Source organism: Ailuropoda melanoleuca, chromosome X (genome assembly GCF_002007445.2).
Source record: "Ailuropoda melanoleuca isolate Jingjing chromosome X, ASM200744v2, whole genome shotgun sequence".
Taxonomy (NCBI): domain Eukaryota; kingdom Metazoa; phylum Chordata; class Mammalia; order Carnivora; family Ursidae; genus Ailuropoda; species Ailuropoda melanoleuca.
This window is the reverse complement of record NC_048238.1, coordinates 110,764,004-110,780,987: the sequence shown is the minus strand read 5'-3', so window position 1 is coordinate 110,780,987 and position 16,984 is coordinate 110,764,004. Positions and strand designations below refer to the sequence as shown.

Below are 16,984 nucleotides of genomic sequence, written 5' to 3'. Positions count from 1 at the left end.
GAGGGAGGGAGAGGGCAGGTGTCACTGGCCTTGGTACAGGTGTGAGTATGAGTGGCTTTAGGACAAAGGGTAGGCAACAGGGGCCTCCGCATTAGCCTGTTCTGCCAGCAAAGCCCATCTCTGTGGGTGCACACCTGGGACAGGGATGCTTCCTGGAAGAGAGGTACTGATGCTGTCTGAGCTGCTGAACTCCTACATCCTTGTGAAGGGTGACTTCAGTACCCTGGCCAGGGCAGGTAAGATTGGGGAGGCTCTTGGAGAAGCTTCTGAAACCAGGCCCTCTTACCTCCCTGCTAATGAAGCAGTGTCCAGGATGCAGGCCCTGGGGGCTCTGTGCACAACAGAGCACCAGCATGCAAATGCAGCTTAAATCCAGGAGGGAGAGAGGGAGGTTGGTGGGGGCTCCTGGGCTTGAGTGAAATGCATTTATTATGCTCAAGTCCAAATCAGCGCTGCACCCTGCTGGGCCATTTACTAAGTGAAGGGGCATCAGTAGTCAATGGGAAGGGGGAACATCTGAAGCAGCAGGGTCTTCTAGATCTTTCTCCTAGTAGTGCAAAGACCAAGTGGAGCTAGGCCTGCCCCCCCCACCAGTCCTAAAGGAGCAGGGGGCTCCTAGGAGCCCTCCGCCACCCCCTCCCCCTGCTGAGGCCAGAGGACCACACTGCGGTAGACCCGGATGCAAGAGAAGGCGGTGGGTGGGATGCAGCGCCGGTCAATAAGGTTGTTCTCCAGGTGTGTGGAGATGAGATTGGAGTCCTGATCCACTCGAGTGTCACAGATGGAATTCAGGGGCACATGTCTATAGAGTGGGGGTGGCAAGGTCAAGCAGAGGAGAGAAGACCCCAGAAAGGGGAGGCAAGTATCATATAAGAGGAGAGAAACAGGGCCCTGTGGTGAGGGGTAGTACGACCGAGTCATGGCCACTGGACCCAGGGAAGAGGGTCAGGCAGGTCACTGCCACCAACTGCCACGTCCCCACTGGAGGCTCAGCCCTTGCTGTTCTGGGCCAGGGCCCTCTCACCTCCCCCTTGCCACCACCTGCCCAGCTTTTTGCTGTCTGCAGCCCTTCAGCTTGGCTGCCCCAGGCCCGCCAAGCACTTGGGCACCGCCTCCCGCCATGGCAACCAAGATGGACAGCTGGGGGTAGTGAAGGATTCCTCCCATAGGCCCACCTGCCAGTCAGGGTCCCCTGGCCTCAGCCGTCCCTTTCTCCCCCTGGTGGGCAGCACGGAGTGCCAGGACCGCATGATGGGCGCAGGCAAAGGGCCCTACCTGATCTGGTTGTGGCTCAGATGCAGCACCTGCAGCCCCCTGAGGCCCAGGAGGCTACGTGGGATGGCCTGCAGCTGGTTGTGGTCCAGCAGCAGCTCCGCCAGGGAGGCGTGAAGTTCCCGGAAGGACATGCCGTGGATGCCGTCAGCACGCAGGCTGTTGTGGGACAGATGCAGGAGCTCCAGGCCCGGCTTCACGTGCGCGAACACATAGCCGGGGATGCGCTCGATGTGGTTGTGGTGCAGCGCCAGGCGCTGAAGGCCCCGGGGCAGGAAGGAGGGCACGTCCACCAGCCGGTTGTGGGACAGGTCAAGGCTCTCCAGCTTCCTGCAGGGCAGGTGTACCGGCGGCGTGGAGTGAGCGAGCAGAGCCCGGCAGGAACCAGAGCCATAGCCGAAGCCCCACATCAAGGTGCCCGGCGCACACCCAAGAAGAGAGTGGGGGATTGGCTCCCTGACACCGTGGCCGCCAGCGCTCCCGACCATTGGGAAGGCTGAGGAGGCCAGCTGCGGCCTGACCATGAGTCAGGGCAGACCCCGTCTGGCTTTTGTGTCCTTCTCTGTCTAAAGAGGCTGGGAAGAGGGGATCTGGGTGGGGTCCTTCCTTGTTCACCGCATGGCTAGTGAGGCCAGTCCTTCTGCCACCTCAGGGGCTCCTCAAACATACACGGACAAAGGAAGTGCTTTGCTCTGCCCCTCCTTGGCCTCGGCCTCGCGGCCCTTGCCTCTTGTCCCTATGCTCTCTTGTCATCTTCCTGTCTCATCCGTGCTGATAAGCAGAAGAAAGATGGGGAGGGAAAGAAAACTAAGGCTCCCAGGGGTCAGGGCTAGGGACCCTGAGAGACCAGGGAAGCAGGTGATGAAGCTTGGGTGGCCGTTAGTCCAGGTCACCCGCTCCGTGGCGGGCTATGGGTCAGGACCAGGGCTGAGCAAGGGGAAAAGCAGAAACAAAGGGTGGGGATGCTTCTAGCCTGGGTCAGAGCAGGGAAAGTGGCTTTTCTCAGTGATATGCCCAGCCCTTGTGGGTGGGGTCAGCCCTTTGGCCTTGGGGCCCATGCTGCCCTCAGCCCACAGGGGTCAGGGCTCCAGTGCCCCCTGAGCTTGCTTTGCCAGCAACCCCTTCCCTTCCACTGGCCAGAGAAAAGCTGGGTGGCACCAGCAGGGCTTGACTGGCCGCCAGCCCCCTGCCCAGGCCCCGCGGTGGAAGTGGAACAGCGGTTGGGGGGCCCCGCCCTAGGCTGCTGTCTGCTTTCCTTTGCCCCCTTGGCAAGAGGGGGAGAGGAAAAAAGAATAATTAATCCCAAACGTCCTGGTAACTTTTTCCTGGAACATGAGGGTGCAGGGCGGGAGGCTCTGGTCCCTAGAATGTCAGGTTGGAGTGTCTGTTGACCCCTGCCTACCACTGCCCTGCCTTGCCATGGTGGTCGCCAGACCCCATGGATTGTACTCCCCAGCCCTCCTGCTGCTTCCCAGGCCACATCCCTACTCCTAGGCAGGGTCTATGAGAGCTGGGTCTCCTTCTGGATCCCTTCTGCTGGTGCCTCCACCCAGCTATCCAAGCAGATCATAAGGACTCATCCTGGACCCTTCCTGTAGTGGGGTGAATAGTGGCCCCCAAATATATGTCTGCCCAGAACCTGTGAACGTGACCTTATTTGGCAAAAGCGTCTTTGCCTATGTAAGTGAAGGATCTCAAGCTGAGCTCATCCTAGATTAGGGAGGGCCCTAAATTCAATGACAAGCATCCTTAAAAGAGACAGAAGGGGACAGACACAGAGACACACAGAGGAGGAGGTCATGTGACAACAGAGGCAGAGACCGGAGTGATGTGGCCACAAGCCGAGGAACACCTGGGGCCACCAGCATCTGGAAGAGTCAAGGAGGGATTGGCCCTTGCAGAGGGAGCCTGGCCCTGCCGACACTTGGATGTTAGACTTCTGGCCTCCAGAGCTGTAGGAGTAGAAATCTCTGTGGTCTTAAGCTCCCCGGTTTGTGGTATTTGTCTGGTATGCCCCAGGAAACTCATATGCTTTTGTCTTCTGTGCCCCTTCCTGCCCCGGTCACCCCCTAGCTAAACTCAGCAGCTGGCCAGTTCTCAGCGCCCACGCTGCCCCTCTGTCTAGGTCCAAGGCACCTCCCAGGAGAGCTGTCGGGGGCCTACAGGGCGAATCCAGGTATGGGCAGAGGAAGGGGTTTCTGTGGCTTTGGGGATTTTGCTGGATGGGAGGGACAGGGAAATCTTGGAGGAGTAGGTGGGCAGCTCAGGGCCCAGGTCACCCTGAGTCCTGGGCGTGGAGGCCGATGACCCTCCTGAGATCAGGCCCAAGCAACAGAGCCACCGCTTCTCCTTACTCTCTGGGTTCATCTGGGTGAATCCTCTCTCTCTGGCCTCCATGTGCCCGTAGGGGTAAGGCTTGGGCAGTGCCAGGGCAGGTGGCAGCACTCATGGGAGATCAATCCAAGCATGGGGGGCCAGCTGGTCCTCCTGGAGGCGGTTGTTGCTGAGGGCCAGCACAGTGAGCCTGTGGCTGTGCTTCAGCGCGTCCTCTGTCACCTCCTCGATGACATTGGTGCCCAGGTGCAGCTCCTAGGGCCAGTGCCGAGGGTGAGGGTGAGGGGCCCACCAGCTTGGCCTGGCTCCCTCTCCCTTTGTACGTGGCCCCATCTGTGAGACCCAGCTCTCACCATCTGTGCTGCTCTCGGGGCCTTGGGCTATCCTGCAAAGGATCCCAGCAACACCTGCTAGCTGTGCCATGGCTCCTCCAAGCCCCACGAGACACTGCCTTGTAGAGCGCCATCGAGCAAGGGGACCATGTGGCCCAGGGAGGGCCTCAGCCTCGTCCAGGGACACCCAGAAAGTCCAAGACAGTCCCCAAAGCCCAACCCTGGGCCTCCGGAAGGGTAGGTCAGTCAGAGGAGAGGCCCTTTGGCACTGAGGCTTTGCAGGTGTATCATTAAAACTACCGTCCCGGGCAGCTGTCTCCGCTGGTAGCTTTCGCCTCCAGCATCGCCTCCTCTGGCCCCGGGGCTCACCGGCAGGGAGGCTGGCAGGCCGGGTGGGATGGTCTGCAGGCAGTTTTGGTCCAGCCTCAGGTAGAGCAGGCTGTGTAGGGGCTGGAAGGCCAGGGGAGAGATGTCGCCGTCATGCAGCTTGCTGCCTTCCAGCTCCAGTGTCAGCAGCCGGCTGAGCCCTGCGGAGCGAGTGGGCAGGGGGCACGTGGGCTGCCTGTGGACCTCTGTAGGTCCCCCGGGGAGCGACCTGCTGGAGTGCCAGAGACTTCCTGCCTCTTGAGGCCAGGGCCACGTTCCCAGAGTGGTGCTCCCTCCTCTGCCCTGGAACCAGGCTACCCCGGGGCATACCCTCCCCTCACCCGCGCCTTTCCTTGGCCTCCCCTGTCCCCAGGGCCAGCCCCCACCCTGGAAGCTGCTGCTCGGCAGGCCCTGCAGGAGGTTGTCATTGAGCTTGAGCTCCTGCAGAGAGGCGGGCAAGGCTGGCACTGTGGATAGCGAGTTCCCATCCAGGTTCAACCGCTTCAGCCGCGTCAGATTCTGGGGGGGGGTGGGGAGGAAGAAGAGGGGGCTGGGGACTGGGGTGCCATCAGCCAGGCTAGGCTTTCTGGGCATGGTTTCGGGCTGATCCTGCCCAGGGGACACCTATCTGGTCGCAGGGTGGCTTCCCAGTTCCCACATGGACCAGGTCCGTGAGGGTTTTGAGAACCCTTACTCAGTTTCTCCCAGAACCGACACTCCCTTGCGGGGCCTGAGGGTCTGTGCTGCTCTCCACACCCAGCTATGGAGTGTGTCATCCGAAATCATTGAGGTCTACCGTGCTGGGTACTCTGCGCAGCAGCCCTTCCAGGCCTTATCCCGCAAGGGAGAAGCAGTGGACGCCTGGAGCCATCTTGGACCTGCCGGCCCTCCTCCCCAATCCAGCCCGCCAGGTAGCATGAGTGCAGGGGCTGCTGCGTACCTTGAAGGCACAGGGGTGCAAGCCTCGGGCATCCAGCTTGTTTCTGCTCAGGTCCAGCCACTGCAGGTTGGGCAGCCCACTGAACGCGTGTGCTGGGACCCTGGCGATCTCATTCTCTGCAGTCACAGAGGGGTCGCATTCCACCCTCCCCTGTCCCCCTCCCCTCTGCCAGGACCTCCCCAACATGGGCCAGAGGAGCTGGCGCTTTTTTTAAAATTTATTTATTTGAGAGAGAGCACCAGTGCACGAACAAGGGGAGGGGCAGAGGGAGAGGAAGAAGCAGACTCCCTGCTGAGCAGACTCAATTCCAGGACCCCAGGATCATGACCTGAGCCAAAGGTAGACGCTTCACCGACTGAGCCACCCAAGCGTCCCCGGAGCTGGCTCCTCTGACTGTCCCAAGTCAGGGCATCTTCTCGCTGCCAACCAGGACCCATGGGGAGGCGGGCCATTTCCAGGTACAGTGATGCAGCAGCCACAGGGGCTGAGGGCCCGCTAGAGGGGGAGCCCATGTGTGGCCTTCTCACTCCTGCCACAGGGGTGAGTAGGGGGGAGGGGGGTCACCTACCTTCCAGGTGGAGCGTGGCTAGGCCAGGGTCAGTCAGGGTAGGGATGTGTTTCATCTTGAGATTGCTGCAGGCGATGGGTCCGAAGGCAGGAGGCTGGCAGGGAGAGCATGGCCTGTTCTGTGGTGCTTAGGTCTGTAAGCCTGTGTCCGTGCCCTTGCCTGCTTTTAGGCCTTTTCCACCCATGGCCTGTGGTCTCCTTGGTGATGCTGCCACCTCGGCCTTGGCTATGATCCTTCTTTTGATGCCGGCCCTCTGAGCCGGGTGGGCGGAAGGCCCCTGGAGGACAACAGACACAGCCACAGGCTGAGCACATAGCAACAGAGGCCTGCCGAGGGGCAGGAGCTTGCCTGGGCCCCCCTGGACCTGCCAGCAAATTGGCCAGCCAAACTGGAATACAGCACCAAGGACAACAGCCCAAATGGGGGCCCTGAGGCTGGGAAGGAGGACCTGCTTTGACAGTTTCCTCTCCTGCTTGCACACAGGGCCACTCAGCTTGGGCACACGGAGAGCAGGGCGGGGTTCAAGGGGCTGGTGATGCTGGTATGATTGGTGAAGATTGGACAAGCCTCAGCCACTTGAGACTCAGGCACAGCCCCACACCCCCACTGGCTCCACGTGGGGGCTTCCTGTCTTGGCCAGTTCTCACCTTTGGGAGGCCTCCAGGGCTTTGGGCCCTTTCTCCTGGCTCCCTGACCTCCTGTCTTCCTGCCTCGGCCCTCTTTGGTAGCCACTGCCCCCTCTTGGGCTTGGGGGGCCCTGCTGGCCTGAAAGGGCCTGAGCTTGGTGGACTGGGGCCTTGCTTCAGCCCCCATTTCAGCTACGGCCCGTGGCTGGGCCCACTGGTTGCTGGGCCCTTTGCTGTGACTCCACCCCTGCTCCCAGACTGCTGGGGGTGACTCCTTCCTCTGAGCCAGTCCTGGCCTGGTGGGGACCTTCCAGCTGGGTGCTGGGGGCTGGGTGGGGGCTTCGTGGGCTCCATCCTTGGAAGTGGGCTGCGGTTGTGGCCAGTCCAGGGCGCCCATCCTCAGGTCTGTCCAGGCTGCCATTCCCAAAGGTGGGTCGCACCTGACCTGCAGAAGGAGCTGATATGGGCTAGGGTGGCTGGGTGCCCTGCTTGGCTGAGAAGCTGCGCTTCCATCCTAAGGGGGGAATCAGTCACAGCTTGGCCCCCCCCATCCTCTCTCTGCCCAGGCCTCACTTCCTCTCTCTCCTACCCTCAGGAGCTCTCAGCCTTCTGTCACAGACCCCCAAGGCCACCAAGTATCTCCCTGCCTGCCTTTTCCTGGCCCCAGAGTGGAGAACCCCAAGCACCAGAGGGAGAGCAGAGTGCTGCCCAATGTCATAAGCAGGCCAGTGGCCCTTGGGCTGGGTCACCCTGCCTGCTTCCCCTCTAACACATGGCAACCCCACCTTAATAAGCACTGACCATGGGCATCCCTTGCAGGTCCTGGACCCACCCACCAGCTCCTCTCATCCCACTCCTACGCCTCAGGGTGGGGCAACCAAGCATGGTGCCAACCACTGGCATATGAGAGGAAGGTCACACCAGAGCTGGTCTCCCGGGGCTGCTTGTGTCACCCCTCCCAAGCCCTGGATCCCCCACTTTCAGCCTCCTACATGTCTCCCAGTCTTATCAGTAGGTCTTTGGGCAGCTGGCTCCCCACCCAGCAAACCTGGATCCATTACTCCAGTTCCAGTTGCAGTGGCCCCTCCTAGGGGGGCTTCCTTCCTTCCCCTGCCGTCACCCTGGGCTACGGGCACTGGGCCTCCCAGAGTCTGCCATCTCCCCTTGCCCTCCAGAGAGGGTTCCCTGAGTCCAACGGGTTCCTCCTAACCCCCTCGGAAGCACCCAAGGTGAGCACTGGGTGGGCAGCCTTGGGGTGACCAGCCTTCTCTCCTTCTGTCCCTGCCCCTGGGGGGGAGGAGTCTAAGAACAAGGTAGAGCGCTCCCTTCCTGCCAGCCTTTTCCTGCTGGTGCCACCTACTCACCATTGGGGGACCCGAGCCAGCTGGGCGGCGGCTGCAGGGTCAGCGTGCCCGCGGGGGTTGGCGCGGCCGTGGGCTCTCTCAGGCTCAGCCCCTGCTTGGCCAGGGCCCCTCCAGGGCAGCATCCCACCCAAAGAGCCAGGACTGGGAGCGTCACGCTCTTCATGGCCACCTCGCTTGGGCTGCGCAGGCCTCCTGGGCCAGCAGAGGGGATGAATAGCGGGGAGAAGTGGGCGTGGCAGCCACAGCAGGATGGGGCGCAAGCGGGAGGGCACACCACAGCCCTGCTCCCTAAGCTCCTGGCCCTGGCTGTAGCGCTCGGAGCCTCCCCACCCGGCCCGGCTCTCCCCCAGGAAGGTCCCCCCCAAAAAAATACTTCCTTAGGCCTTGCCCCCAACCTCCCCCAATGTCCCCTTCTCCCACCTGAAGAGAAAGAGAGATTGATTTTTCTCTTGGACTCGAGTGTTCTTGGTCTTTTGCTCTAAGGCCTGCATTTATTCTCCACTGGACCAGGCCCAGTGGCCCCCATGAATGGGGTTTCTGTCTCTATACACAGTGGACTTGTGAGGCCCACCACAGGGCAAGCCGCCCACCCCAGGCTGCCAGGTCCTATGTCCATGGCTGGGAAAGGAGAGGGGCTGGGCCTTGCAAGCAGCAGGCCTCAGGGCCTTCTGGGCCCTCGGTATAGGGGGCAGGTGCCAGGGCCGCCCAGAACCTGCCAAGCCTGTGGGCTCCTGCCGTGGGCGCCAGTGCTGAGGCCTCCCAATTCCGGAGGAAACCGCACTTGGGCAGAGCTAGGGTGGCAAGCATGGACCCCAGCCCTTGGGGCCCCAGTGCCCCCGGGCACAGGCCACCTTGGGCTGGTCCCTCTACTGGTTCCCTGACTACCTCAAGGCAACTCCCTTCCCTCCAGACCTCCATTTTTGCCTCTGGAAAAAGTGGAGGAGGGGAATGACACATCCTGCAGCCTTCCCAGCTGCACCCCCACCCCCGCACTAAACTGTGTGTGAACCAGGGGCTGCTGGGTCCCAGCATGACCACTGTCATCAGGCAGTCCCAAGATGCTCCCTTGCCTTGGGCACACCCTCTTGGTCAGAGGGGCACCTGCGGATCAGGACAGGACAAGGTGGAAAGGAAGCCGGGCCTGAGGGAAGGGGTTTCAGGGTGGAGCCAGAGGCAAAGAAGGGGGTGTCTGACCACAGGCCTCTGGGCCAACCCTCGGAAGGCCCCAGCCCCAGGCCCCCACTGCAGGAGCCAAGGGCGGGCTGGCGGGTGGGGGCTGGCAAAGAGGCACGGTCTCACCACATGGCTCTTTGGGGCCAGCTTTGAGGAAGCTTTTCCTACAGCTCTGTCCAGCGTTGACTTATGTTTGGAAGTGATCTGAAAAAATGAGTTAATTGTGGGCAAGGCTTGGGTGGAGGGGAGAGGGAGAAGCTGAGGGAGGGTGCAGGGAAGGGGGAGCAGGGCCAGGAAGGGCCATCTGGAAACAGCTTCCCACCACTATCTGGGGTTCAAGGTCTCTGTCCAAGGCCACAGGGGAGTGTGTGAGATGCACGAGGGGGTTGGGGGGGGTCAGGGTGGGGAGTCCCCAGCAAGAGGGTCTTCACTGGGCTCCTCGACATTTGCACATGTGGGTCTGCGAGCCGGGCGCGGTGGGGGCATGGGAGTTGCTGCCTTTAAGGAGCCCCATGCCAGCTCACAGTCCTGTAAGAGCCACACAGCGTCCACCGGCACCCTCTCCCTTGTCCCAAACAGGGCTCTGGTTTATGGCCTGAATCTGGGATTGTGCCACACACAGACCAGAGACAGAGACTGTCTGTGGAGTGAGCATGAGCAAGTACCTTGGGAGCCAAGGATGAAGCTACCGGTGTGCCTGTGTGGCCCTGGGTGACACAGGATGTCCTGGGCTGGAGGACTGCTGAAGCTCTGGGAGGGGCAGCACTTAGGCAAGGGAGGCCAGAGATGTGCCCGGGGAGACTACGAGAAGTTTGCCTGGGGATCCTGGAAGACTGAGCGCTCCCAGCCTCCCTAGTACAGAGAAGGAAGCGGGGGGGGGGGGGGAGGGCTTNACGGCTTGCCCAAGTAAAGGCATTGTCTGAGGAAGGGTAGGACCCTTCCTGAGGTAGGCCCCTGGAGTGGGACTGTGGCGGGAGCCCTTGCTCTGACCCTCCCCCTGCCTGGGGATGGATTCTGGAATCCTGGCCCCCAACCCATTTCCCCTGTTCGTGCCGCTCCCCAGGCGCTGACTAAACATCCTGCCATCTGGTTCCCATTAACTGGGCTGGGGGTGGGAGGAAGCCTGCTCCCAGGTTTCTCCGGCACAGCAGTCTGAAGGAGGGAGGGACCCTGCTTCTACCCACCTAGGCAGGAAGGGGCCAGGCCTGGGCCCTGTCAGTACCCCAGCTCCCATGGAGTCCTATCCTGCTGTCCTTCTCCCGCTGGGGACCCAGTGGCCACCTGGCCACATGCTCTGTCCAGTCTTGGGGCACCTGGACATCATGGGGACCTTGAGGAAGCCCCCAGAGAGAAAAGCCAGCCTGCTGGGGTGGGGGGCTCAGCAGAACTTGAGGTACCCTCCCACGCCCACCCCTCCTAAACACACAGCTCACTCGTGGACTTGGGCTGGGACAGGCAGGGCCCCCAGCCAACACTAACCCTGAGCCTAGTGTCTGGAGCACAGGGTGGGAGGGGTGTCGGGATTTTCCAGGAACCAGGGATACAGCCTGGGGGTTGCTGGAAAGAGTTTTGGGCTCACAGCTCTGCCCTGGACAGACTGGCCATGTGATGTCGGGAGCAAGTCTCCCTGCTCAGGGCCTCGGTCTCTCCATCTTAATGTAGTGGGTGTGTGCTCCTTACAAAGTTCTAGAATCTAAGACCTGGAAGGGGCTTAGAGTTACATTAGATGATCAAGGCTGCTTCCAGCTGCACAATCCTAGGATTCTAAGGGCAAGGAACAGACTCCTGGTTCTTCTCCTCCTGCCCTGCCCTTCCACGTGGCCCACTGTCCACACACTCATGCACACCCTCGTGCACAGGTACCCGCACAAGTGGGGGGCTCTGATTGGCAGCCAGGAGGATGCCAAAGCAATACTCCTCATCCCTCAAGCCTCCTTAGAACTGCACAGCTAAGAGTTCTCCTCCCCTCGAGAGAGGATTGGAAAACAGATTCATTGCTCAGGGAACGTTCCCCAGCCCCTGCTGTGGGCCAGGCACCATGCCAGCACACTGTGTGGGGAGCCATGCTACCAGCTCCCCTGTGCTCCCTGAGCTGGCCGTGTAGGGGGGAGCACAGGGACCCTATCAGAAGGAAAGAGACGGCCACGGTGACTGGAGGGAGGAGTAATTTTGATGGGGGTTCCGATGAGGACGGTGAGGAAGTGACATTTGAGGGGACTCTGTCTGCCCTTCAAAAGGGCAGGATGGCCAGGGCGAGGCTAAGGCAGAAAAGGGCAGGAGAATTAGCAAGTAGGCCAGTGTGGTGCAAAAGGCTCAGTGAGGGAGGGGGCTGGAGCAGGGCAGCAGGGCGAGGTTCATAGGGCATTCTATGGGCAGCAGGCTGATTTCGCCTGTAACCTTGAAGGAAACGGGGAGCCATGGTGGGCTTCTGAGCAGAGGGTTCACATAATCTGACTTACATTATAAAAGATTCACAGGCTGCAGGGGCACACTGACTTGCTGGGGCCACAAGTGAGAAGATAGGGGCCAGTGTGGGGACAGCTGCACTCCCTCGGGGAGAGATGAGGGTGGCTGGTGCAGGGGAGAGGCTGCAGGCGAGGGAAGTGGGGGAGAGTTGGAATGCTGAGGGCCGAGTGAGCCTGGAGCAGAAGCTCAGGAACCCACCTCCTGACCCGTCAGGTGTGAGGGTGGTGATGTCCAGAAGGTAGTTCCGTGTATGAATACAAAGCTTGGGGCCAAGGTCTGGGCTGCTAGTCCTGCCCTCCCACTATCTGTCATTTGATAAGTGCATCAAGCCCCTACTATGTACCAGTGGTTCTGCAGCCAAAGACACGCCCTTGGGGTGACCACCAGAATAAAGGAACAGGCCTGTTCTTGAGCCTTCATCATCGTGTCCAAGTAATACTGAAACCAGTGCAGAGGCACATGGATGCTGGGCTCTATCCGTGGGAATCTGTGGGAGGGACTCTCACGGTGTGTACTCAGGCGTCTATAGTACATAAATAAAGGTACAGGGGCCTTTTCCTCCTTCAAACTTTGAGAAGAAAAAAGCCAAACTTTTCTGTGCTCTCTTCCTGTTGCCAGCAGTTTCTTCCCTAGAGAAAACCCATCTTGTTGCAATGCCATTAAAACCTCAGAGGATCTGGTCCCAATTAGACAATTTTTTTTTTTTGTAGATGCTTTTGCGAGCACTAAATACATCAGCCCATCCAGAGACCTGGTGTTCCTGAGTGAGTGAGGGAAAGAGGGAGAGGGAGGGTGAGAGAGAGAGAAAGAGACAGAGGAAGGAGAAGGACAGAAGGGGAACACGGAACCCCAGGCAGGACAATGACGGCTGGGGATAGGGTGGTGGAGAGTAAGGTGCACTGGTGGTCAGGGTAGAGGGGCCTGTAGAAGGTGGGGGCCGGAGGGGGTGGAGTGCAGCAAGGGTGGCTTTGGGGCACAAAGGTCACAGGTGGCTGGGTTGAGGGAGAAAGGCCATGATTGGAATGGGGGCACATGGGGGCCACTTGCCCCTCTCCCCTCCCCCTCTGAAATTCAGTCGCTTCCTACAACTAATTTGAGCCCTGCTCAGCTCTCTGTGGAAGCTAAGCTCTGCCCCTCCAGATGGGCATGGGGGGGGGGCGCCCAGGCAGGGATCAGAGGCTGGGTGCTAGCTGGAGGTGGGGCACTGGGAAGACGAGGTTGAGCGACCCCGCCCCCGCCTGGCCCTCCGGAGTGGGCACGTTCGTGTTCCAGTCCTGGCGCCTGCGTCTCCAGCTCCAGACGCATGTGACTCAGCCCTGCAGGCTTTGCCAAGCCGTCTAGACCCGAGTGTCTCCCTGCGGAGGGGGCCATCCCGCCAGCCATTTCCTCTTCTGCTGCCCCGGGCGCCTGAGCCCCGGCACACGGCACACGTGCCGCCGCCCCCTCCCCGCCTGCTCCTGCCCCTGCCCCCCGCCGTGCACTCCACTGCCAGCGCAGCCAGCGCAGCCGCCCCCACCCCTTACCCTGCAGAGCGCATCACAGCCTGGGCCCCTGCAGAAGAGGAGCATGAGGGCTTGAGATGGGATCCCAAAGGCCTCCAGAGGCCCAGCCTGTACCCCTCCTCACCCCATTTTTGGAGCCTGGGTCAAGAAGGCAAGTGAAGACCCTGACCATGTCTGCTGGGGCCCCTCCAGCCCCGTGTTCATTCTCACCCCTGGATCCGTGGGGGCTAGGAGCAGACTCATGGGTCCACCCCCTGACCTGCAGCCTGGCTCTGTCCACACCCTTACAAATGCCTGCTGGGTGGATGGACTTCACAGACCCTCTCAGACCCTAGGAATAGTCTGAGATCTGATCTGGGTCCTAGGCATGTGAAATGTGCCCTTGCAGGAGATTGTGGCCTAGCAGGTGCTGGTGTCCCCTTGGCTCCAAGGGCCCCTCAGCAGGAGGAGGTGAGGCTAGGGCCCTGAAGCAGGAGGCCCAGGGCAGGCCAAGGTTTCCTTAGGTTTCCGGTGGGCAGAGAGCCAGCTGTCCCTGCCTTAGGTTGCCATGGTTCCTGCCCTAGCACAAGGACCAGAAGTGACAGGAAGAGAAGGCCAAGGTCCCAGGACAGCCTCTCCATCCTCATGTGCTGGTAGACTCCCGGTGTCCACACAGAGGTCTAGAAGGACAGCTGAATTGGTTGTCATCAGTCAGCTCCTAGATTGATAGTCTCATCCATCTGGTACTTGGATGGTAGCCCACTAGACTCCCCCAAGCCTATGCTCGTGGCAGGCTCACATCTGTCAGGCCCTGGATTTATGAGACTCCACGAGTGTGTGCTTGGCCAGACCAGTTGCCAGGGCCTTGAGTTGGGTGAGTAACAGCTACCTGAAGAGATGTCAAAATCACTTGTTCCGGGGACCCTTTAAGTGTCATTGCGCATGGGGAAGTTTGGGGTCCCACATACCAAACCACTTACTTCCCGGTTCCCACTCTTCCTCTCATCTGTGTGAAGATGGCAGGTTTTGAGTGGGCTCCTGGCTGGCACAGATGCTGTAGGCTGGCTGCGAGACGGGGGCATCAGGGTGGCTGGCGACCAACAGCTCAGCACTGTAGCTCCGTCAGGGGCAGAAGAGAGAAGTCAGGGAAGGAGGAGGGGGGAGAGGGAGGGGCACAAGTGGCAGCCTTTACCTCTCCCGTGGAGAGTCTTGGCCTCAGACCATCCTCAGCCTGACCTCATTACCATGTCTCATTTCTCCCCCAGTCCTGTGTCAGGAACTGCCACTTACTTCTCCCATGGACTTGAGAAGCTTCTTGTTCCATAGCTAAATTCTTCCTCTGAAAAGTCACACACACTCACCACTTGCCTTTTCTTCAAGAGCCTGCATTTGGTGCTCACCAGGGCATGTGGTGAGGAGTCCCTTCATCTCCTCTTCTTACTGGGGAACCTTGGGGCTGAGGAGAGTGGGAGTTGGAGGGAGCCTCTGTCCCTTGAAGGTTCCCCTCTTTCAGGGGCAGGAGTTTATGGGGAACAAGGTCTTCAGCTCCTTTCAGATGCAGCAGAAGCCAGTCTGCTTTCTCTTCCTTGATGGAGAGAGTAAACCCTTGAACTCCAGCTTCCTTTGATTGGCAATGTCTGTGGGGGGGGGGGGGAGGGGGGGACTGGTTAAGATTCTCCCTGAACCTGGGGATCTGTTGCTAAAGACAGCCTGAACATTGCAGTGGAGATGCTCTCAGAGACCTTCCTCTTGCCTGATGCCCCGCACAGCTCCCACCAACAGCTGCTGCTCCAGGACCGGGAGGCCATTGGGTGAAGGCATCGGTTGGCTGTCCATTTCTGTGCCCACTGCACAAAGTGAGGTGCCTCACGTGGCTGGCTGCCTTGGCCTCCACTGCCTGCCAGCCCATCCCTGGCACAGTGGGGCCAGTGCTGGTCAATTGGCCTCATTTTCCAACCTGTTTTCCAAGTACTGACACATGGCTGAGGCCTTGCTGGGACCCATGGCCAACTTTCCCCCATGATCAGGAGGTTGGCTCTTGTTCCATGAAGTGCCTCCATCTGCCCAGGGATCCACACTCTCCACTGACCCCCTATCCCTACTAAATCCCCTCCTAGGTGGATGGGTCCTTCAGCTTCATTTTTGTTCCTTCACCCACCCAAACCTCCTTCACAGAACCCAGGGGCTTTGGGCAGAAATGCCTCTTAGAGAGCTGTCCTCTCCTTCCTCACTGTAGTTATCCCCACTTTCACATCCCTACCCACCTCCCTGGACTTACACACCTCCCAAGACAGGGAGTGCTGTCCCTTTCCAGGCAGCCAGCCGGTATTTAGGCAGTGTCCTCTGGGAGAGGTGCTTCCTTGTGTTGAGCTTGAGTTCAAGTTTCCAGAAGCTTCTATCAGCAGGCCCCATCTTTCCCCCCTCCGTGAGAGGCCCAGCAGTCTATGTTCCCAACCCAGCCTCTAGCCTTTCCAGTGGAAGATACTTGGGAGGCACCATGATTGAGTGGTGGTGTGCACAGGTCTTCGGCAGCCATCTCTATGAGCTGAGGGCTGGCCAGCACGTCCTCCACACAGGACGATGGATCCCATGACCTCTCAAGATGGTTCTCTCCCTTCGAGGCCCTGCCAATCCCTCCACGTCCCACCCCATGCCATAGACAGAGCTGCTGAGTTGGGGAAGGGCTGCTTAGAGTACTGGCTCCATTAGGTTGGGTGGAGAAGGGGAATTTTCTTCCAGAATACACAGGGGCTTGTTTCTTCCTGATCCTTAGGAGCAGAGGATATGGGGAGGGTGGGGGAGGCCACCACACTGCTGTGGTTTCTCCCGCCAAATTCCCCAGTCCTAGGAAAGATCCACAGAAAAAGCCACAAGAATTTGAATGTCTGAGCTGGGGCTGTGATTGAAATGAAATTTTTTAAAAAGAAAGAAAGAAAAACAAAAACAAAAAGAGAAAAAAAAAGATTAAAAAAAAACAGCCCAAAACCCCTACAGCCTTCAGCTGCCAGAAGGGCCCGAGGCAGCAGCCATGCTGGACAGGGGAAGGGGCCTTATGGTGCTTTGCATGTCCCTTCAGCTCACTTCCAAGGCTCCATGTCCTCAGAATAGCTCAGAATTACAAAGCATTCAGTAGGGAATCAGGTCCTGCCCCACAAGGCCAGGCTCGGGTGTTTTTCTGTTAACCCAGACTCCTGCATACCCCCTCATCCTGGAATAGAGCTGAGAGCCCTTTCCTGTCACTCAGATGACTGCATTTGCGTCTTGCCAGGTCCCTGGGTTTTCCTGTCTCTAGATTTGCCTCTTGATCCCTCTTTCCAGGAGGTGGCAGGGCAGGGCACAGAGGAGGGAGAGACTCCCGAGGGGACTGAGCTGGCAGCAGCTGCCTGCCACTGGCTCCCAACTCCCTGGGCACCAACCACCCTTCAGCTCCTTCCTGCCTCCTCAGATCAGCAGGTCCTAGGGATGGGGGCGCTGGAAGTCTGGAGGCAGATGGGTTGTCAGATTTCATGCCAGACTCATTGAGTTTGAGGGCTGTGAGAGATGCAAAGAAATTTGTAAGTGGACAGGGTGGGAAGGAGCCACAGAACCTTTCAGGAAGATGAAAGACAGAGTTGGGGAGGAGGAGGGGGAAGTAGCAGGGTCCGGCATAATAATAGTGAACATCTACATAGTGCTTTGTACGTGCCAGGCATTGTCATAGGAATTATTACCTCGTTCCATCTTCATAGCAACCCAATGAGGTAAGTGCTCTCATTCATTCCCCATTAGGTGAGGGCAAGGAGGCACAGAGAGGTTAGGTAACCTGCCCAAAGTCACCCAGCGAGTGAGTAGTGGGGCTAGATTGGAACACAAGAAACTTCCCTCTAACTACAGCTGTGAATGTAGGAAACGGGAGGTAGAGTCCCGCACAGGAGCCAGGACGCTCAAGTCCCAGTTAAATCCCATCCGCAAGGCGTCTCTACATCCTCCAGAGGAGAACCCGACCGCGGCAGGAGCGCCCTCTCCTGGGGAAGGCTCGCCCCGACACCTGCTCGGCCGGGCCGCTCGCAGGGGCGACGCGAG

At 59.6% G+C, this 16,984-nt stretch overlaps 1 protein-coding gene across 1 annotated transcript; it reads right to left on the bottom strand.

Moving 5' to 3' along the window:
* Positions 1-455: 455 nt before the first annotated feature.
* LOC100478774 (extracellular matrix protein 2) lies at positions 456-7,965 on the bottom strand. The gene is given in 9 exon segments (XM_011237088.2): positions 456-802; positions 1,276-1,598; positions 3,718-3,861; positions 4,308-4,465; positions 4,691-4,823; positions 5,245-5,360; positions 5,813-5,877; positions 5,993-6,089; positions 7,803-7,965. Coding segments are annotated over 9 exon segments (1,386 nt in total). The 3' UTR covers positions 456-615.
* Between the last annotated feature and the right edge of the window lie 9,019 nt (positions 7,966-16,984).